At 38.5% G+C, this 24,107-nt stretch overlaps 1 protein-coding gene across 3 annotated transcripts in view; it reads right to left on the bottom strand.

Moving 5' to 3' along the window:
* Positions 1 to 24,107, bottom strand: part of BANP (BTG3 associated nuclear protein) — a 151,929-nt gene that overhangs the window by 57,934 nt on the left and 69,888 nt on the right. For all 3 annotated transcript variants that reach the window (XM_054840761.1, XM_054840759.1, XM_054840760.1), the window contains exons 9-11: positions 15,818 to 15,948; positions 11,908 to 11,970; positions 9,798 to 9,842 (exon numbers count right to left, since the gene is read on the bottom strand). In XM_054840761.1, coding sequence (XP_054696736.1) covers positions 9,798 to 9,842; positions 11,908 to 11,970; positions 15,818 to 15,948 — 239 coding nt within the window. The remainder of the gene's footprint in view (positions 1 to 9,797; positions 9,843 to 11,907; positions 11,971 to 15,817; positions 15,949 to 24,107) is intronic.

The raw sequence follows: 24,107 nt of genomic DNA on the forward strand, positions 1-24,107 counted from the left end.
GGAAAGAAAAAAAAAATCCTAATACCTATCAGTATTACCATAATGGCTGGTTTTGACATAGCTCTGTACATTCTACTACCGTTGATCAGTGAGGCAAAGAAAAACAACCGAGTTTGTGACGTGAAAAGGTAACAGCACAAGGCTCTACGGGTCATCAAGAGAGATGCTGTACTGGGAACTGGGACTTCTGAACAGAAGACAAAAATAGTTACGTGACATAATGTCTAAATCTTGAGAAGCGCTAGGGAAAAACTCTATGTTTAAAACACAGACATTATATTCTGTGCTTACGGCCAAGTATCTGCTGGAATTTACTGTTTGCTCCCAAAACAAATCTTTACCTGCGTCACTGAAATGAAGCATGACAGCAGGGTCAAATTTGAATCCTCTGTTATTAACGGGAAGCTATTTCTTTATCGTTACACTTTGCCAAAAGCTGGAGTGACCCAAAAAATGCCATAAATATCAGATTTTGCTGCCGGAGACTTTGTTTACTTTGCCTTCGGCAGAGGTTTTTGGGGTTGTTTCTTTTAGCATATAAAGGTAGGCTGGGTCCCAAATTAGAAGAGACAAATAAAAACCCAAGACAAAACACTGTGTGGCTGTTGATGTATGGTAATTAATGATAATTAGTAGATGGGGAAAAACTTCTTAAAAGAGCTGACTTGAAAGGCAACTGCAAACTTTCTTACATGTCATCTCTTAGGTGCTATACTAAGATCCTGGATGAGACAAAGCATTGTCATAATAAAATTAAAGGCATCACAATTACAGCTGCCCACAAGACAAGATCAAGGACTTCACATAAAAAAGCCGAGCAAATGCCAGCGAATAACAATCACGAAGTGGCTGATGAGGAATTCAAAAGAAAGTTGAGCATTTTTCAAGAAGCCCTATGGACTGCAGATGCTTGTGCTTTCACAAACGGTAAATCCAAAACGGCTTGGTACGCAGTACGACGGACCCGACGGGCGTCACTGAACCTTAGTGGAGACGGCGAGCAGAGGGCAGACGTGCCCGTGATTTCCTAAGCTCACATTTTAAACCAGGTGCTGAACTGCAGATTAACAACAACAATTAATGACCTTTGATAGACTAAAGCATACAAATATCTACACACCAAACCTTAAGTACACTAAAATGACTTAATATTTGCTTTATCTCCAAAGTAACAATTCTTCCACTCCTGATAAACTTAGTTAAGCCTGTTTCTTTTTTGTTTCCTTCCTTTCCCACACGTAAAATCTATTTGAATACATTTATCTGAAACTATTCTTTCCACCCTCTATTACATTTGCATGAAAACTTCACCACGCATCAGATCAGTTCCCTTCTGCATTAAGGGCACAAACGTATAATAGTTACTGCTTGTGCCATCCCACACTTACACAAAGCTGACACCTTTTTATTTCCTCATCGTATAAAGGCTGCTTTAAAGTTGAGAGAAGAAAATGCAAACCTATTTGCTAATTTTGCAGAATCTTTTAATCAGTCCCTGCTCAAGGTTGAGTAAAAGAAAGCAAGTTAACCCAGCATTCAGGATCAGCAACCGGCCAATGAAAGATTCTTTTCAATAGCTGGAGATAGCACAAAGAAAGTAAATTCATCTAAGCTATTCTTTTTTCTTAGCAGCGTGACATTTGGATAGCTAATTTTAGTTAAGTATTGAAAAGGCTAGGAAATAGTGCCACTACTACTTGATACAACCAAAGAAAAATCCCTAAAAGGCAGATTTGTGCATTTTCTGCATACACCAGGGCAAGGAACTCATTTTGTCTTGTCTGTTCTTCCACCGATTTTGTGTAAATTTGAGTAACAGATGGAAAAGAGGCAGAGGCTCTAGAAGTCCCTGCTAAACACTCTGAAAATGGGGAAATATTTATCCATCACAATGAATGAAATAACGTCGAGTTTCAAGAGGACTAAACTACTTCGAGGGAGTGCCAATGTATACCTGCTATATCTTGGAATAGAAAATGGAGTAATAAACATGCCGTAGAGTGGAAAATGTCAAAGTACTGACGGCAGTCAGGTGTAACAATTACTACATTTGAGAATAGGCCACGCTGCTGGGGAAAAAAAAAAAAGCTTTTCCTCTTGACCCAGTTCAGGACACTGCTCTTGGTGATGTATCAGACACGGACACGGCTGGTTTTCTCCGTAAAATAAAGCAGTATCTTCTGGCACAAAATAAAGCAGAAAAAGCTAAATGCGGCCAGTTTGTAAATGAAACTTATGACCCAGTAACGGCTGCAGGGACGTGACACCGCTGACTCTCTGGTACAAAAGATATTTTTACTGCCTTCCCAGCAGTATGCACTGTGAATGAGCAAGGAGATGGAGACAGCACAATGGAAAGAAAAACAACTTAAATCTCAGTAAGGTGAAGGAGAAGACCTGCATAAATAGCAGCAACTAGGTATCCTTCTTTGTACACTGCTCAGAATTTGCCAGGGTCATTCCTTCCATCGCCTTTTAAACAAATCTTACTTTAGGAAAAGAGGTACAACATATCTTTAAACAAAAAAAAGTGATGAAAATCACTGGATGTGGTCAGGTTAATGCAGTGAAACTCTCACCAAAATAAAAAAAAAAATAATTACAAGACTCCTGCCTTTTTTCTTTACCTTAAATCTAAAAAGTATAAAAACCAAAAACCCCAAAACTATTAATCACTTGTTGAGTAACAGATTAAAAAATGTGCTAGCAAAATATTCAGGTTTTCCATTCTTTAAAGAAAACAAAGAAAATATTTTACACATTTCGCAATTTAAAACCATAAGAATAAAAATTGCAGCTGCTTTCCAATCATGGTGGCTTTCAATACCTGCTACAGCTTTCTGTACTGACTAGGGAACTTAGTCATCCAATACCTCAGTTCTGAAATTGTACATAATTAACGGGGACAGAAGTACAATTAGACGCAAAGAACCAGTACATATTCTCATTGCTATAAAAAAGTGTGACATTTTGAGGCTCTCCAAGACAGCTGAAAGGCCAAAGGATCCCCCAACTCAGTGGCAGAGACACGGAAAGAAACGGTCCTGTCACCGTAACTGCATCAGAATTTAACTCTTAACGAAACAAAACAGAATCCCTGGATTTGCAGCAGAGGTGTTTTTAAAAAATGTTAACTCGTTTATAGAGCAAGGCCTGCTGACTTTCAATGAGATCTAACTCACTCATCATTTGCCCCCAAATGTGGATAAATTACATTATGTAGTAAAAAACGTATGGCATTTTCAATTAACTATCAGAATTCATTTCCCATTTTGTAACTACGGAGAATGTATTTTCCCATCAATACTTCTTGAGCAGCAGTTCCCCTTCCATGTTATTCCTCCTATTTTGTTATGCTTTCCTGACTGCCACTGAAGGACTGTATTTTCCGAGTACTGTCTCCTCATATTGGGGTAGAAGAATTCAGTTGTTCTATCATCACATATAATAACCTGGGGTAAACACTTTGCAGAGATTTGTTTCAGGAATCTTACACAAAATGACGACACCAAGGACCGCTGGAGATGAGCTGCTGTCCTACTGGAGAGCATCTTACCCTGCTTTACAATTACAAAGAAGGTGAAAACCTTCTACAAATGCATTTTAAATTCTACAGTTAAACTACACCTAACGGTTTATTACAGCTACTTTTTTTTAGTTACCCATACTTAATTACACCAATGTTACAGTTTTCCTTACAATATTAATTTTTCTAGAGATGTTTTGTATATTACTGATCACCTATGTAGTAGGGGTTTTCCCTAAGCTTATTTTTTTAAAATCCTTTTGTTTTAATACACTTAACTGCTTTAAATTTCTTCATTTTAATTTGCTAAAATACTACTTTCTCTAGCAAACTAACTTTTCACAACTAAAAAGTATGGTGAGTGTTTCTGATGATCTGCTTTGAGGAACAGTTAAAGTGGACCTCTTCTATGGAATGCCAAATTAAAAGAGCGTATGTGCACAAAGGACTACCTTCAAGCGGGGGGGGGGAAGGGAAAAATCTCATAATTAAAATGCTCACACTTCAGTATTTTAAGCAATCTTACTTTATCCATAAATACATTGTGCTTCTACATGAAATTTGCATAAAGCACATTTTGTTTCAAAACTACGCTCTTCATTTTTGCTCCTAAAAGTAGAGCAGACCTGCAAGATTTTAGTACAACCTATTATTGAAGAAGTATCAGCTCAAAATAATCATTTCATTTTTTTCAAAACCGTACAAGCAGTTTTGAAGTTCCAGCTGAACTACATTGGGGTTTTAATTTTGTTGTTTTTCTTCTAACAATCCTGTTTGTCTCCCCGGGCATGTTATTCGAAGCAGATGTGCTGAAAGAAGAAAAAGCCTTTTCAATCTACTACAGCAGCTGGCGCAGAAGTTAACGTCTTCTTCCCTTCTCTCCTCTGCACCCGAGCACACACGCGGGCACACGCAGACCCTATGTCAGCAATGCATGCAGAAAGACTCACGCTGCGAACGCGTCTCTGTCCCCACGGTACGACAGTTTACAAGGTTGATGTCGGAGCAGCACATTTCTTGCACTTCAAATTTCCTCCTCATTTCTCCAAGCTTTCGCCAAGAAAGTAACTGACAATCGTCTTAATACTACTGCCCTCTACTGCTACAAAATTAGGGACTGGAACAGAACTCCACGTTGTAGTCATTCTTGCCTAAGGAAGTTGAATAAAGAATTTTTGTATTTTTAAATCTATAACTTTTTAATTAGATGCATTACATGAAAATTAAGAACTGTGGAAGATGGCTCTTTCCTCTGTTTTGGATAAATACATTATTATTATAAGTTGTTAATATTGATAGAAACTGCAGTATCTATTCCAAAGGCTTAGTAAAGGCAATTAAAATGCAAACTCAGAAAATATATTAAATGGTTTCTTTCCCATTAAAGTGACATCTGCAAAACACATAAAAGTGAGCAGAAGTTGAGTTAATATGTCAACACATTTTTGTTTGTATAATTGAAAATCATGCTTGAGTTATGGGTTAAATTGGACCTTAAAAAAATGTGGAGCCCTCACTGAAAAGCAAGGTGTATCTCAATAGTGATCAGGGGAGTAAAGAGATACAAAAACTAGATGTTAGAAGAGCTGGTTTAAGCCTGTCCCATAGGTTTGTAAATTATTTCCTCCACAAACAAACCTATTTTCATTTTCGTTTGATCCACTCGCAAATGAGATTCACTGGATGTTACGTGGAATTACTAGAACAGTTGGGGGTTTTCCCCCTGAACATTTGGAACCATTTCTCCCCTTTTCCACTCCTCTACGATTTAACAGCTTGCCCTTCGCTTCAGACCACAGCAGAGTACAGAAATAGGACAGATGTTTCAAACATAGGTGATGAGGTCATATCTCCTTCAGAGCTGTATTACAGGGCGTGCTATGTATTGAAAACAGATTTGAAGGAGACATCAGATTCATACCCGTCCTGAGGACATTAAAGACAAGCTCTCACTGATCTCTCATACACGTCTACATCCTAACCTTGCGGGCTCAACAGCAGCTAACTGCTACTTCCCAGCGCTGAAGTCTGTCATATTTTCTCCATCGCTACGGCAATTTCCCAAGAATATCTCTTCTGATCATGGATTCGTATACTCTCATATGATCCTTACACATATGAGGATGCTTTTCTAAAGTTTGCTTGGTGAGTTACTCCACAGCCCCATATCTGAACTCTCCTAGACCTGAGAGCTGCCATAAAGCCCACAGCAGCAGAGTAAAAGTCCAGAAGAAGATAAAGCAATCACTGCTCCATACAAATACCTCATTGAGCAGCAGAAAAATCTGTTATTAATGTGATCCTGTATATGTAACTCAACAGTTACGGACAGGTCTCACCCCACCGCTTGGATTACAAACTTACCCGGAAGACACTGTGTCTACAACTATGTAAGATGCCACGTTTCTTTTTTAAAAATGGAACGTAGCAGAAGCAATTCTGCATTTGTTTCATATGCACACGGCAAGAAGACCGATGCTACAAAAGCAATTTACACTGGCTAGCTTTTTTCTGTAAAACCTGTCATACATGCTGTTTGTTCTGGATTCTCCTGCTGCTTCTAACTTACCTACAGATACTGATACTAAGTGAACTAAATGCTGCTAACTCTTATTTATGTTTTGTTCATTCAACATAACAAATTGTCAGCTCTCCAGGAATATGTATGATCGTATTTTAGATTTTAAAGTGCATTAACTTTTTAATTTAAGAACTAAGGCTATTAGTTGAAGACCACTTGACTGGTGTCATTTGTAATTCATTTCGAAATTGGAGTAACACTGGCTGAGAGGCTGTACAAAATGCAATGTCTAAAATGCAGAATCAAGGAATGTCAAGCTACTGAAATTGTCCTGTTCTACCTCTTTATAGCCCGTGTTTATTTCTGAATGCCGTGGCACTACGTCAGCATGTCTCGTGTAGGACAGACGTTGAACACCTCCTGAGATGCAGAACACTCAGGCTCAAAGGATCAAAGGATGGAGTTATGGAGAAAGGCCGGCAGGTAATCAGAGGAAGGAACGAGACAAGTTAGAAAACTTCCGGTAATTCATAAGTATAAAATGCAAAGTCCAAAAAAATTCCCACTGGTCCACAGCTTCAAGTATTAGTTAATATGAAGTCTAATTATTTTTGCAGTTTGGTATTTTTATTAAACGTGCACTGAAATATGAAACTTTCAGCTAATAGAACACATGTGTAGGTAGAAAGCGTTCTTTTTGGCATGATTTCATTAGTTCCATGAACAATGATGCCAGAAAAACAAGATCTAAATTCAGTGCAACTACCAGGACAGACAATTCAAGGCGGGGGGGGGGGGGAGTTCAAATCAACAACTGGCGGCATTCTGCAGAGAAGTCAGTATTTCTTACTAGCATTATGAGGCTTAAAACATATCTATCACCTTGGAAATTTTACTGATAACATTTCACAGTAGCTTTATGCCATTTTTTGCTTTAGTTCCTATGAAGTTAACTCCATGCTTTGCAGTCCCAGCTTCTTGTTAACCTTGTATTTGTGATTCTGAGTGAAAGCCCACATCGGGCAGCAGTACTAAACCTCACCCAACTAGAGAGGACACCTACAGCCGCTAAGTGTACAGTAACACCTGGAAAACAGCAGCACGAGATGAATTTTCAAAGGGAATATTTAGTCGCCAAGCTAAGATCTGATACCATCAATAAGTATATATTAGTCAGCTAAGAATGTTCAGTAATTGATGTCTCCAAAGTGCCACATTATTTACTTTCCTTATTATCAATATTCTGCACTGTCCCTTGGCAGCATGCAGTGAAGTTGGAAACATGGAAGAAAAAACCATTCTGCTGAAAAGTAACGGGCAGAGGAGGAGACGACAGAAGTCTCTCTGATCACAGGTCCCATCCAGATGATTGCAAGCTACTGGATTGTTATGACTTACATTACCACCGAACCATATCGTATGGCAGGGTTTGTGCTCTTATCCCACTACAAGCGCCAAGGAAAACGGATCGGTTTCAACTTCCATCCTTAAACCACAAACACAGTTGAGTTCAACTCATTTTCCTTTGCAATTTTTATGAGCTAATAGCTCAAAAAATGATCGCTTAACACAGATCAGCTGATGAGCAGAAGCCAGTTCAGCCACAGACCTCCCCTCTACCCCCTCGCATAACACACACAGCAGAGCTGTTGCAAGGAATCACGTGCGTGCTACTCATCCACTTCGGTGCAAAACAGGGCTTAAAACTGCTGATGAAGGTTTCAGTATCTAATGCAGAACGGAGATAAAAATCCCCTAAATATTTGCTTGCTCCTGTGTTTTGGTCCACTGGAAAATGGTTCAGCAGCAAATACTTTTGGAGGAGCTTGAGGGTTGCTGTGAATTTGCACAGGAAGTGTGACAACGCCTGGCTGTAGATACTCAAGAGACAGCAGGGAACTCTTTTACACCAAAATGCAGCTGAGGCCATGAAGAATAAAAACCCCCAGCATTTCACCATTTGTTTTCAAGGAAAGTTTAAAAGCAGAGTATAATTAGTGAAAAAAACAAAACCTGGATGCTGAACGATGCTAACCTGATTTCCTACACACACGTGTATGGCCACCACCACTTAGAGGGAACCAAGATTATCCCAAATACGATATGCTGTGTAGTAGTACAGAGGCCTTTCTAGAGATAAGCTGATGTTGATTTTAAAAAAACCAAACACCACCAAAAATCTATTAAATCATGCTTTTCTTCCCTATACATTTACAAACACACTTTTAGAACACCTTTTGCCCAGCTTAGCCTTATTCTGCACAAACTAATGCAACTGTTCAGATGATCAGCAAGACTCCGCTTATGGGCATTTTGAGGTTTTTTACTACTCTAGAGTTTACAGTTTTTAACTCTGTGACTACTTTAGCATGGGACACTGCTGAATGCTGCTGTTGTAAGAAAGGACTCGCCTCTCCCGGCCTAACATATGGGGTTTCAGGAAAATACGGTCTTCCAAGCATTTCCCTTAAAAATAGCCTGAACTCCCAACAATGTCTTAAACTACATTCTTTGGTTCTATTTAAGAGAGAGATGGATGCAATTTGTGGAATACTTGTTATGAATAGATATTTCAAGGGGAAAAATAACAGTACTAGACTATAATTAAAAAAAAAAAAAGGTAATTTAATCTACATGCCACTCTCGGAGAGACATAACATCACCCAGTATTAGTCTTTTAAGATAATGTCCTTTGCACAGCAGTATTTCAGAATGAAGGAAAAAAGAACAGTAAGTACTAAAACAAAGGTTCTGACATGTCTCCAAAAAATCACCTTTCCTAGTCTCACTTCTGCAAAAGTACTTCTGATTAAAGTCTCAGTAAAGAACACTTAAAGTGGGTTTTTTTAATTATTTTTCATTTTTTAAATACAGCTTAGATTGGGTCCCCACACAAATACTGTATGGGGTCAAAAGTTCAGAGTACCAGCAGCTTCTCAAGGCCTTTAAGTTCAAGAACCTTCATGATCTGAGCCTCTTGAATTCAAGTTCTAGCCATATGTCTCACAACTTATTAATATTCAACAGGAACAAAAAAAAAAATTCATAACACATTTATTCAAGTGGCCTGGCTAGAAAGCTTCTCACAGCAGTATTTTTGTGCTGGGGATATTTTAATAGAGCTCAACATTTAGTAAAGTGTGTCTGAGATCAAATGTTAGCAATTTTGCTGACACCTGACATGGAAATTCTGCTAATTTAATCACTTATTGACTCATCACTCAAAGTAAAAGCTGCTTTTTCTTACCTCATGTATGCATAAGCACCTAATAAAGCCATCTTATCAAAAAGAACAAAAGCAGATGTGAGAGATCTGTTTCTCCCAAGACAGTCATATAATGAAAAAATAGCTGCTGAAACCTCAGCAATAAATGTTCTTAGGTTTGCAGGGACTGCAGTCCGCAGCTGGCCAGTGTGACAGCTGGTGACAGAGAAAAGACCGTACTGTACACAATATAATCAATCCAGTTAGTGAACCTAAGAGCAAAGAGGCCAAAGACAAGCAGGTATAAAAGACAGGGATAAAGGATCTTGCAGGAGTAATGAAATAAGCTCGGTCAAATACTTGGAGTCCACAGACAAAACACTTAGCTTATATTTTATCATTTTGCAAGTTGTTTATTTAAACAGAAAGACCAGAACAGATTTTGCTCTTTAAAACAGCCACTAATAATGTGAGATCGTTCCAACTGCAACATGCATTCTAAAGACCAAAGTAAAACACTGTTTAAAACTCAAATCTGTTCCTACCTGTCCATCTTGACCCACATGAACTTGATGTATCTGCAGGTTTCCCTGTAAAATAAGAGCATTGACAATAAACACAACTTTGGAATTTAAAAAGTTGCTCTGCCCTGAAAAAGGGTCTGTTTCTCATCTCATTATTAAACAACTTCAATATTAAGGAAATCTATTAATTTAGGAAATTCTGCTGAGGATTATTTTGGCAATCCAGCTACAATTCAACGGTCAGCACTTTAACCACAGAGGATAAACAGACTAAAAAGCAGGGAGGTTTTTCAGCACCAGCATGGTTTGCTTTTTGAAAGTTATTGTATAATGTGAAGTGCTTTTAGGCAAAGTTGGTTTGTATGGCTTTTGAGGTAAGACTTTTGTTTTTCCTTATTTATATAAAACTGCACATTTAAGTCAAATCCTTACTAAACTAGAATTAGCAGTTTAACACTTTTACATGTATGGAGTGCTGTTTACTATTTGTTATTACAAAGTTACTGCCTGTGCTAACAGATTTTTTTTTCATTTTATTGAAATTTGATAGCAAAGACTAACATAGTTTTATTACAGGAATTACATCTATTACAAAAAATTCTCAATAAGGTAAAGTATTTTAAAGGAAACTGTAGCTACAAAGTCTAACAATGAAAGGAGTATCTTTACAAAATGAAGGTTTTATTCCTATGCTCGGAGATGTCTTTTCAAAAGTACTCTTAGATGAAGAAAAAGCAGCTTCCCAAACACAGAGACTTGCGGTGAAACAGCACATTTCTTTGAGGAAAAAATACCAATTCTTTGATTTGCATGTTTTCTGCATTTTGTCTTACTGGCAGCACTTCCTCTTATTTGAAGCTGTGTACATCATCATAAATTTTAAGCCAGATGTTTGCATCTGTCACGGACAAATGTAGCCCTTAAAAGTCTTACATACGGGAACTTCAGATGAAGCCAATGGACACCGGGGTGTGCTTGAACCTCAGGATTAATTACAATTAGTATCTGCTGAATCATCATTTTTTCACTGGCTCTTTACCCAAGAGCTGCTTCAGTTTTATTGTAGCACACTATGGATTCCTTTAGACCCAGAACATTTTGATCCTTTCTTATTTCTCTCTAGGTCTGACAAGCTCTTCAAAGGAGACTGCCTTTAATGATAATATTTATATAATATTTACCATAATATTTATTCTACAATAGCTCCCTGTGTTAACAGTATTCATCTGCACCAAAAGTGGTTTTATGAGATGTGATTTAGGGCATTTTGGAAACGGATTAAACTAACCCGCAAGCAGATATGCTTAACAACGGGTAAAAAACTCTACAGGGAAATCGTACAGATTAAAATTGTAGTCTGCACTTATGTTTTACCTTATTTTGCTATTGCTTCTTCATGGAAACAAAGTACTCAGGAAATCTAACAGCTGTCTTAGCAGTTAGGAGTCACTATATATTCTTAAATAACCACCAATTGCACTCTCACTCAGGTAAATTCAGACAGCCTTAATGGCTGTTTTGCCTGAGTGGGGAAAAAAAAGTCAAAATTGGAGGGTTCAGTACTGGATTTATCCATTTCCATTCTACTGTACTGTTTTCATGGAAAAAACTATGAAGTGCAAATCCTGCTGTGCCAGATTACTCGATCAGTAACAAAGGCAAGTTCATTCTGCAATACATCTGTACTAGAATGTGCCTGAAGGTTTCTCCAACTCTTGATCAGCAGTTCCCACCATAAGAGACGCTAAGTATTCTGCACACATTTAGTTCATAAATCTAACGAAAATAATTTCATTTCTCAGTGGCAGTGCAAGCACCTAAGCTGGTTTCCTATAGTACTCTGTCAGTACTAGATTTCCAAAGGAGACCATCAGCCTTTTGCAACGATCACTAGGGTAACACACACACAGAGCTGTCTTGGCTGGTCAAGGAAAAACCAGAAAAAAACAGAAAACCCAAAAAGAAACCCCCCCCAAAACGCCCAGCACATTGCATCCTGGCTCCACCACATGCTCTCACTTCTGCCCCGCTGGTCTCTGTACTGCAGCAGATCTCAGAGGTGCGGGTTTATAATCGGGGCCCTAAGTTCTGGCCAACATCTGCTCCGCAAACACACAAACTTTTGGCTCACCTCACTGTCCTGCGTGATTTGGACTTGCTCGCCTTGAGGAACCTGGGCTATGTGGAGGTGGCCCTGTGGGATCCGCAACAAAAGAAAACACCAAGGAGCATCAGAAGAAAATCATAACTAGAGGAAGAAGCTACTACCTTGGATTCAATACAGCTTAACTTATGGAAGCAAAATGCATATTCAATGAAAACCATTAAAGATAGCTTTAAAAAAAAAAGTGCATCCATATTTCCTCATCTTTTTATGCAAAGCATAAGCAGAGTGACTTTGAAGAAAGAATGGTTCATTTTCACATAAGAGGAAAGAAAATAGGCATAATAATAAATAACATTTATGTAGTGCATTTCTCTATAGACAAAGTATCTGCATTTTTGATGACACACAAAGCATGGGACTAACTTGCTCTGCTAGATTAGCACTGTGCCTGAAACATTCATCCCATTTAAAGACCTTGGAAACTCAGTTCTTAAAACAGATACGCCAAGACTTACTACTCACTAAGAGCGAGGCTTTAAAAGGTGTCTGTAAGTATCATATATCTTTGTACACTCACATAGTATAGTACCATGCTTAAGACTCTCTCTCAAGGTGCTATAAATTGGCAGGAAGTCATTAATTTGACTGCAGTTACATCGATTTATGTTAGGGGAGAATCTGCCCTAACAGTTTTAATAATCTTAATACTTTGTATTGCTGACCATAGGCACCACTTCAGAATGGTATCAAGCCTACCATTTGATCAAAACATGGATAAGAGTGGACGGAATTCCTTCTGCATCCTGACTAGCCCAGTGAAATCTTTGCTACTGTGATTTACCTGAAGGGAGACTGGATTCTAAATAACCTGCTTCAGGGTTTATAAGGCTTTGTGTTCATTTTAATATGCCTGCATGAGACAGAGATTAAAGATAATCATTTGGAATTCTGTCAAAGGCTCTTCTTATTTTATAACACAAGAACAATTGCATGTGATTTTCAAAGAAACACAGATCCCTCTATTTCAAACAGTTTCATTTCCTTTGGAAGGAAACTGTCTATTTATAGGGAGAAAAAACATACTGAAAGTATCACTCTGACAATAGAGACTGTATATAAAATTAGAGCACAGCCCAGTCCCTATTGAGATTAGAATCACTTTCCCTCCTTAACATCAAGCTCTTAGGGCTCCCAGGAAAAAGCACCAAACATTTAAAAGATCCATTTATAGCAATTTCAAACATAAGCAATCCTTTCTGACTAACGGGAGGGGGGAGAAGGTGACTTGATTCACCTTTGTATCGTGCAGCATTCCAAAAAAGAACTGCTCGCTCATCTTTCGCAGACACATAGCTGGCCTTCAAGGACAGTCCCTTTCATTTGTTTGCTAATTCAAGTCAATACTGATATTTTTAAACATATATAGTATAAATAACTACTACCTTACTAATGACTCTTAGCCTAATCTACAGGTACCACTCCCTAGAACTGAAAAAGCAATACCATGTTCACCTGTTTCAACCCAGGGCCCCCTCTACATGTTTGACAAACTATGACAATTTACAAATTTAGATAGTGGTTGTGGCTCATAGTGGATTTTTCCTGGATTCTGCAATCAATTTAAAGGCTAGTTGACAGGTGAGATCTTCTAATGAGGCAAACTTTCATCACTTGCATCTATAAACATAACCATTTTGTCTATTATATCCATGTATTTCATGTAATTTTCCCTTCTACATTGTCTTTCAAGACTAGAAAACTACTGTTCAGTCATCAATTAAATCTCATAAAAAAATCTGTACAGGAGTTAAGAAGATATGCTCTTTAAAATATATAGGGGAACCAAGAGACAAAGAAATTCACAGGATAATACTGTAAAGTTATGGCAAAAGTGAAGTGGAAACGGAACCTCTGCACCCAGTTCCTGCAGAAAGAACATTATTTCACTGAGGATGCTCTCAACTGACAGGAGGGAAAAAAGTTTGCAAGTTAGTTTATTGAACTTTTCTTTAGTCCCCTTCCAAGTTTGAGAAGAGTAACTCAAAGCATTTAGGACCTAGTTCCATTAAGCAATCACTCTCCAGGATTAGCTCCTCAACTTCCACTGAAGTCGTACAGTATCCCGGTACGTAACAGGAAAGGTCTTTGGGAACACCAAAGGGGCGGCCCTGACATCCCAAGCCCATCTGAATCTCACAGCTACTGGTCCCTAGCATCCCCTACATCCACACCCCAGCTCCTTTTTTCTTACTTTATAAACAACCTTTTTCACTTTGGAAAAATGTGCTCTCTACTGCAATTTCCTCTCCACGACTCTTACGGTTGCTGTCTGGAGTTCCTCTCCATCACTTTAATCTCAAACCCCTTCACTTTCATGCACTCCACAAAAAATGGCTAATATTTTAAGTCCTCCTTTTAAGCAAGGCTTACAGCTCTGACAGTTGCCTTCAACACTGTGCCACACACCTTGAAACTCCCCCTCAATTTCCACAACATTTTTCTCCTACGATTCTTCTACTGTTACTCCGGTAAACCTCCAGCAGGTCTAACAGACATGTCTTTTTTTGATAAGACTCCAAAAGCATCTGTCCTTCACAGCCCTTTATTCTTCATCATATTTCTGAGCAACTTCACCATTTCCACACTATTTGCAGCTCTACATGACCAGGCTTGAGTATTCCCTGTGTCGATAGAGAATTATTCAATTGGGCAGATTTGCTCCTTCTCTCCTGCACTGCCTCTCTTACCTGGGAAGAGAATACTATAAATATTTACCAAAGATGCTTCGTTATCCTACTTCAGACTCTTCTTTGTAATGGCATCGACTAAAGTCTTTGCAACAGCCAGACCGCTGGGTACTACAGTTTATTTTATTGAATATTATCTCTCAAGAATTCTTGTTTATTTGCCCATTTCCACTTGTTTCTTTAGCCTGGTTTCGAAGGGAAGCGGGCATCCACGATCATCATGTAGAACGGGTACGTACGTGTCTACGCACATTTTTTTCTGTTCTGAGCCTGGCACAGCTGAGTACGGGCCCATACTCAGACCTCTGGGCACCTTCAAAACACTAATACCATCCGTGAAAAAGCTTCTATGTTCTATGACGGGGCATAAATGCTGCAAACTGCAAAGCCTGAAGTTTTTTAAAACTAATGGCAGACAGATTTCACACATTAAATTCTCAGGTTTCTACCACAAAAGAATGAGTGTGTAGATATAATTCACTGTTTCTGAATGCCGCACGTCAGGCATGCCACACAATCCATTATTTCATTATTTTCTTCTGCTTTTTTCTAAAATTTGAATTTAAAACAATCCTTGTAGTCAAACTGTGGCACAGAGGAACTAAAGCCAGGGTGATTTTTTTCAGAGTACACTAAAACCATATATAAAAATAATCACGGCTTGAGTTAGGGTAGGTGTCTCAGGCTTAAAAAATGTCAATATTTATAACTTTTACTTGTATACATGTATCTAAATGAATACACATGTAAAGGACTCGGCTAACAGATGTTCAAAAACGCCTGAGAATGCAGTTTTGTAAAAATGAAAATAAATAAATAAATGCATTCTTGTTTTGAAAGCCGTAGCTAGAACAACCTCTGAAGTGTAAATCATATGCTAAGCATTACTGCTATTATTATGGCAAGTGTAAGCAAACGGCCAGGTAGAGACTAGTCAATTCTATAGACAATAATGAATGTGCATTTATTTGCAACAATTGTGCGAGCAAATCCTGCATGAAGATTTCTGCCAAATGACTCTAAATATTTTTTCATAAGTCTTTAACGTTTATTTTCTGAAAAATCATGCTTAAGAAGTGATAATTGGTCACTTTTTTGAAATAAAAGAAATAAATTTCAACTGAAGCAAAGTTTGCAATATTCTAGATTCTTTATATGGAATCATTTGGAAAAAGTTGAGTACATACTACTTGGACTTGTCCATCTTCTCCTATTTGGTGGATCTGAACCTGCTGAGCATTGGCTAGCGCGTAGTGTAGAGCCTGTGGCTGGTTCTGCTGGATCTCATTAGAAGCTGAAACTGAACTCTGCGAACCCTCTGAAAGAGAGACAAAAATCCAGCTTATTATACGTGTACGTCTCATGCCAGTGGCAACAACGCATACTTAAAAACTGTGGGAAGCAAATGCAGTCAGTAAGCAGATGCAGATCATTTAAACGTTAATATTCTTACGCATGTTCATTGCTCTTCTGTAGATTTGCTCCAAATTCCAAAGGAGTTCCAAAGGCTATTTTATCTCTGAGAAAGCATATGTTTAAAAAGCATCTTTTGAACCTAGATTAAAGATTCTGCAACTGTAAGAGTGACACCACAGCAAACCCACATACGTTTCCTAAGCAGTTCAACACTATGCACCTCTGCAGCTGAGAACTATCATTGCTGCTGCCACCACCAAAGATACATTTGAAAACCCAACCTGTAAATTGAAATTATCATATAAATAAAGGATCTCTCTCAATTGTTTTTCAAGATCCATCATCTATAATTCGTACTGACACACGTGAGCCTGGAATTAATTTTTTAAACCTCAAAATGGCAGGTTGATTGCTTGACTTGGATGAATTTAAGCACTACCTCACCCTGCGAAGTAAGGCCTTCTGAAAGGCCCCTACGAAAAGGAAGACACCTGGGTGCTATCCTCGCAACAGTGACAGGCACACCATCGCGTGATTTCAAGAAGAAAACAACAAGCAGACACATCATAGATTCATTTCTAGGTTTTCCAGCTGCGGGGAAAGGATTCTTATAAATCTAAGATGCAAAAGGCAAGGAAAAAGAAGTACAATTTATATATATATATATATTTTTTTTATAAAATCACTCATCCTCTTTTTTTTTTTTTGAAACATGACTTTTTTATGTATGGGTCTTCCTACAGACTGAGGCATCCCTAGCAGGTAAATGCATCACTAGACACCATACATCCTTTTAGGAATCAGGATAGGCTATCGATCGATTACACTTTTGCAGCACTTGTGATAAGTTCAAGTACGCACTGCTAGGACAAACCTTAAAATGTCTCAGTATCATACTAATATCATCCCAGTATCATACTAAGATTCAACACCAGTCTTAATTTTCCTTTTTTTTTTTTTGAGACATATTGGAGAACGGGACCGTCATAAAAGGCTTTTAGAATAACGTATTTGAAGAAATACTTTTTACATACAGTGTTCCTGTAAACAGCTTTAACAGTTTTCTTTTGCTATGCCACAAAAACACATTGAACGAAATCGCTGAAGCCTTAAGTGTTTCACAATTTTTCTAAATCATTTATTGCTCTGACAATGACTTTTATGCTATAACGTAACGTAAAACACTAACGTCTAACATATAGTAACATTCAATACTACAGGGCTTTCAAGTACAGGAAACTATAATGAAAATATTTAAGAAACAGTGTCACTCTACTTCCATTGTAGATCATTTCCTCACAAGATTTTATGTATTGCTTAAATAAGCACTAGAAAGGCCTCGTCGGAGATGGTTGATGTATTTTGATTTTTTAAATTATAGTTGGGGTTTTTTGAACCAACACAGCAGGAAGCCATGTTTCATAACATTTTAATACCTCTACTTAATACTCTAAGATTTATAGTGAAAAGAGAACGTTAGTTTTGCAAGAATGAGCTTTAACCTCACATACAAATATTTTAATGGCAATGTTGTTTAATAAAACCATCCCTTTGGGTTTTTTTCATCCTGTCTGCAAACGTTTGTGTAAGATGACAATTTTAAGTCTAAACATGGGATCTGGAAGCTAACTCAAAACCACCAAACTAGTATTTACTTATTTGTTGAAAAGTTTAGTTGCTTAACAATTCAACTAGACAGCTCCAATTATGTTAATGATCTGCAAATACATAACTACAACCAGAAAACTTATGCAGTACCATAACAAGTACATGGTTTTCTGTCTGCTGGACATACATCTTTAATACCTTACGTTTCACACGGAGGTAACTGCAGAATGTCTATAATTTCTTAATTATAGTCCTGTTGCTTACTGGGTAATTCCAGTATTTCCTGCACTGGTGTACAATGGAAGATTGCTGAACAGAAATCAGGATGGGATTAGTAAATCACAATTGGCAGAAAATCCTGCACCTAATATGAGAAACTGCACCGTCAACCAAATAGAAACGTGATTTGTTCCAATTCTGATCGTGCTTTCCATTGCCAGTGGCTTTATCATGGTCACGAAAGTAACAGATATTCTAGAAAGATCGTTTACCTGAGTCTTTTTTCCACTCTTCCTCTCATTTCCATTACTTCAGTCCTAAGAATATTTTATGCAATTCATTTTCTGTAATTTTTATTTTACAAATAGCATTTTGCTAGGATGCTAAATGGCTACGAAAGCCCACTGTTATTCATCTTGCTTCTTACAGGCTACCACTAGTCCATTCTGCTGTGATTCTGTCTTTCCATCGTGCTTCCCGGTCCCCCACTACGTAATTCAACAGCTGAGTTGAGTTACAACTCAACTTCTAGTCAAACCACAGCGTCCAAATACATAATCCTCCATTTAGATATGTGGGTGTATACACATATATGCATACGTACATAACTTCATATGCGCAAACATATATAGTGTAAATGTAAATACACACACACAAAGAGCAAAACTGGACTTGGGACACAAGTGAGGTAAGACGTGTTTCACTTACCGATGTAATAACTTTCTAGCAGCACTTTTCCTGTAGCTTACACATAACATTACACAAACTAAAATGCTGCACTTCTGAGAAAACACCACCTATAATGAGTATTTATTTTCTGATTAAGTTATGTACTGAAAGAATATCAAAGAAATAAGAGCTGCAGCAGATAAAAATATGTATTTACATATGTATTATATACACATATTGAAATACATTTTTAACTGTAAAGTCCAAAAGCCTTTATTTGTAAACCATCTTTTGCTCCACAGATGCTAGAAATTATTACACTTTTCAGAGGTGGGAACAGAAGACAGAGACTGAATGCAATCATACTTTACATCTCGTGTGGTCACTTATAAATAGATTTCAGTTTGGCTTCACTGCAACAACCACAGTTGGGTTTTCTTTCTTTTTTGTTGCGATTTTGGTGGCGTTTTTTTCTTCTTAGGAAAAAAGAAGAGAGGATTCAACAGTGTCTAAAAACAAAACATCCTTTATAAGTATTGTTTTTCCTCTCTAAATCTCTGACCAGACAAAAGTAATATTTATCCATTTTTAAACATTCCCCATTAAAAACAAACACAAACACGAATAGCACACAGCTTGAATAGAGGATATGTCAACAGTTATAAATCACTATCACGTAAACTATCTAGCCTCACATTTACAACTTTGATATATTAGAGAATCCCTGGCAGCGAGAAGCTATCCAGCTGAACTCCTGCTTTGAAATTTTCCACTGCACTAGTTACAAAGGGGTACTTTGACACGAACCAAATCGCTTACGCAGTGCTACTCCTGAGCACGTTACACACGGCATTCCCAAAACACCCTCCACTACACCGAACAGCTCTGGAGCCACCCACAGATGGAAGATGCTGCGTGGACCATTCCACAAGGGACTAAGTTGCGGTGCCAGGGGAAAAATCCCAACTGCTGAAATATTCCTTCCTCTCAAGTTGAAATCAGACCTTTTACATTTTCCATTTGTTTACTACACGTGCTTATGAGTCAACGAAAATTTAGCCTAAGTGAGTCCATCTTCTCAGACAAATGTTCCAGAGTTGGCAAAATCACCCCCAAAGCAGTTACTTCTATCACATTTCTCAAAGCTAATCTTCCTCAGACACTGCAGAGCAAGATTAGATTTGTCAGACAAGTGTAATTTGTAACTGTTTCAAGAATATGTGTGTTTAATTCTCAACTAAGATCAGTTTTAAAATTCCTCGCTTCAAAGGCAAAACCTTTGGCATTTTCTAATTCTTTCCTATTCTACTTCATATTTATCAGTTGAGCATCTGCCTTCTCATTTTGGAAGGAAACGTAGGAAATACAGATTCTGTAGCAGAGGGGATTCATGCGTAGTCTGCTTCTGTGTTGTTATTCAAAATTGTTTTCCTAGTGTCTAAGCCTCCCAGCCTCACACCTCTGCTTACAAACTAGGACGTATTTTCTTGCTTCCTTGATGTGCAGTCCTAGCAAGGAAAGGTTAATGGCCAGATGTAGCAGAACAGTCCTCAAAAAAAAAAGAAAAAGCAGGAAAAACCACCATTACTGAATGATTAATAGAAATAAAACTGTACACTGTAAACCATTATCTTCACCTGACTCATCCAGTGCTAAATGCCTCCAATTTTGCAGAACAGCTTTGAAGATTTGGCTGCACATCCATTTTTATATGTGACATCTCGGCATAGGCTGAGCACTTCAACCTAAATCTACATATAAATCCCAAAGTCATAGAAGTAATTAAAAATTCCAACATGGAAAACTGTGATAACAGCTTTAACAATCTTAAGAGAAATTAAAAGAAAGGGAGAAGGCACTCTTCAATTAATCCTCCTCCCAGAAACCTCATTTCCTACTGTCTTCCCTCCATAGACTGCTAACGTTTTTCAAGAGAGTATCTAGCTAAATTATCATGGCAGCCATGTGTACAACCTCTGTCAGAAAAAAAAAAAAAAAAAGAGAAAAACACACATTAAGGAGCAAAGTGTTGGCTTTGAGAAGAGCATAGCAAACCAGTGCAATTAATACCTCAATTCCAACAAAAGGCAAGAGCTTCAAACAGAAGTGACAGATAAAATAAGGAAAACTAACTTCTGCCTAAATATAACGGTCTGCTACAACAACTTTATGCTACTCATAAATCTTGTGGCTACTGTAAGGCTGCACAGTCAATTAAAGGTAGAGCAATCTCAATTCATAGCCTTGGGGGTGAAGGACAGAGAAGAGATACTCATTCCTCTTTTCCTACCAGCTTCCTTAGGCACGTTTTTGTCTGCAGATCAGTTCCTCTTGAACTCTTAACACTTGAACACTATCACAGAATTACAACGCCAAAAGCTTGTAAGGCTACGTAAGACCTACGGGCTCAGCCTCCTGCTTTTCTATGTCATTTGCTTAGCTAATTTTTCCCTATGATAAACAGAGCAGAGAGGAAATCTGTTATCATTTTTAACTGCACAATTCAAATCAAAGCCACGTGCTACATAAACTTTTATGCACAAGCAGCTGAAAAAGCCCAAAAGTTATGTACTTGTTGGACATGCCAAAAGAATGAAGCTCAAGAATAGCAATCCTCTTTAGATGTAAATAATTCAGAATTATTTATTAGGTGTGCAATAACTCATAAAAATCACCAAATCACAGAATAGATGAGGTTGAAAGTGATCTCTGGAGATCATCTAATCCAATGCCCTTCCTCAAAACATAGGCAACCAGCACCGGACTGCATCCAGGAGGATTGTGACTGTCTCCAGGGATGGCGTCTTCGCAGCTTCTCTGGACAACCCGTGACTGCGTTCAACCACCCTCAAGACTCCTCAGAGCCAGAGAAATAATTAGAGTCAGGTCGCAGGCAGGGGAGTTTCAGGCCGCTATGTTTATTTTTTTTTTAATGAGGCAAATTAATTGCTGCTAAAAAGCATCTCTGGAAAAATCAAGTCCCCTAATTCACAGGGGAGGATGTCCAGCAGGGCAGTGACCATGCTGATTTGAGACTATTTCAGGACTAACAAAAATATTATTTTTAATCATATGTAGAGATGTTCAACAATTTTCACTGCCAAACAGAAAACACTAAGTTATTCTAGATTTCTAGCACACCAGCATTTAAGAAAATATTCTGTAACACATAAGAGAACGGTGGTCCTTTCAATACTTGAAGAAAGCGCCAACAAATTTCTGCTGATTGAAACACGTATTATTATACTAAGACATAACAGAAAGCTATCTTGCTATTATCAGCCCCTAGAGATAGCTGATGAAAAATATTACTTCAAGCCAAACACAACAGTTTTGGATTTGAGCCTTTTTCTTGTTGCACCTCTCGGTCACAGTTTTAACTTGTGATTGTAGTATTTCATATTAAGAAGTGGAAAAACCTTATCAAACTCTGGAAAAAGTTCATACAGGGAACGTGGTATTCATTCATTCAGGCTCAAGACACTGAAATCATATTTAAACCTCTAATGATGTTTTCAGAACAGCTCAGCTGCACGGCAGACAATGTGATACTATGCGTCAACTCAATGCATCTGTTGATGGCAATACTGCACCTCAAAAAGAAGTGTTTTCTGAAGACTATGAGAATATCTTCTAGAGTAAGCCCTAAAACTTCCCGAGGAAATTTCCATCATTTAGCTAAGAATCAGCAGGTTTACGTACTTCCACCAATAGCCTAGGTCTGTCATATTTAACCTGGCAAAAGGGGGGAGCGCGTGTGTAATTTTTTCCCCTACATGGCATCATCTGAAACGCTTGTTCGCAAAGAGATGAAAGTGCTTTCCTACTGAATGTGCGACACCGCTGTTGTACCTAAATCAGGAGAGGAGGTGACACCCCCAGCTTCGGGCCCTCAGTGACCTAACCTGGCTAGTCACAGAACCATGCTCTGCTAAATTTCCTGATCAAACCAAATCTAGCTTCTTTCAATACAAGTCATACGGTCTTATGCCGACTGAACGGAGCCGAGGTCAGAGCTTCTCTGAACAGCTCGGAGGACATTCACAAGGATCTGCGCTGCACATCCCCCATACTTCACGGTGGAAACACGACACAACAGCCATTCGCAATCTTTTTCAGAGCCTTTTTTTTAATTAGACCTTTTGTGAGAAGTAGCTACTATATTCTGCCCAACAGAGAAACAACTCAAGTGCCTGTTATGTGTGACTTGACATGGAGCAAACGTATTACTCGCTAAAACCAAGTGCAGGTATTCTTGCAAATATATGCAACCACAGCTGGGTGGAGACCTGACATAAAGCACCTCGAAGCTGATCTTAATAGCTATAACTAACAATAGTGGGAAAGACAGTTTCTCAAGTAGCTGAATTCCAGACCCTTCAAGGCTCACCTTAAATTGCCCCCTGAAACAAATGCTACCATAAAAACTGTCTGGGTTCATATGTAACACTTTAAAAAGCCATATTTGACAGCTATGTTGTCATAACTGTGAAATACAGACCTCCTTTACTTCAGAGCTGTGAAATATTACTTCTCTTTCCTGCTAGCTGGCAGAAGGAATTCTGCTATATCCACTATACAGTGCGTATAATAAGGAACAGATGCCTGTGAATTATGATGCTGTAATTCCATTGAAGGGTTCCAGGGATGTCAAACCACAAAGGCAAAGTCTGAGCGGTTCATGAAGTTACCTGAACAGAGCGGTGGAATTACAGCCCTGTCATGCAAAAGTTACCTTTCTAAACATGCCTGAATCCACATTTTTTTCTTGCTTCTCTTCTTCTCTTTCTTCTCCCTATATCCTCATTCAGCCTCTCCACCCACTCTCCTGGTTTTCCTCATACCTCCTTTTTCTTCTTCAGGTGAAATACCACTCCCACCTGATTCTGGAACACAAATTAGTTTTTCAAAGCACCACCCAATTCTGAAAAGCGATCTGTTTTTCTAAGAGCTTTTTGATGGTGGGCGTGAATGTAGCAGTGAATTCATCTAACATCTTTACAGCCTCCCAGAAAATGATGCCAATGATGTTCTGAGTAAGAGCAATATTTTAAAGAAAATTAACAAAAGACTCTGAATCCATGGGAATATTTTCAAGTACCGTTACCAAAGGCAGCTGTTAATGTTATTGCCGGTGCTCTACTTTTGGCTGCAGCGTACACAGCCCTGCCAATGACATGCCAACATGCCTCGGCTCACCTTCATCATCTTCAGGACCAAAGACATCTTTAGAAGGCCATGAAGCCACCTCTTTGCTATCTAGGGGACTTGGGAGATGAGACAGCCTGGGGAGACCCAGGTGGTGTAAAAACGCCGGGGGAAATCCTGGAGATCGACGTGCCAAAGGTACAGCTCAACTCCAGCTAAAGGAGCCAGCCTGGGCGCGCGACCCAAAATACCAAGGTGGCTCTTGCAGAACCAGCCCACGAGCATCTGTACCGCTCTGCTCCCACCCACTCAGATAGCAGGAATCCCAGGAGTTAATTCAGGTCTCTCTGTATGCACGGAACAATTTACTCACAAATCAGGTTAGTGGAATTGGGAGAAAAAAAATCTGAGTTTTCA

The sequence above is a fragment of the Grus americana genome, chromosome 13 (genome assembly GCF_028858705.1).
Source record: "Grus americana isolate bGruAme1 chromosome 13, bGruAme1.mat, whole genome shotgun sequence".
Classification (NCBI taxonomy): Eukaryota; Metazoa; Chordata; class Aves; order Gruiformes; family Gruidae; genus Grus; species Grus americana.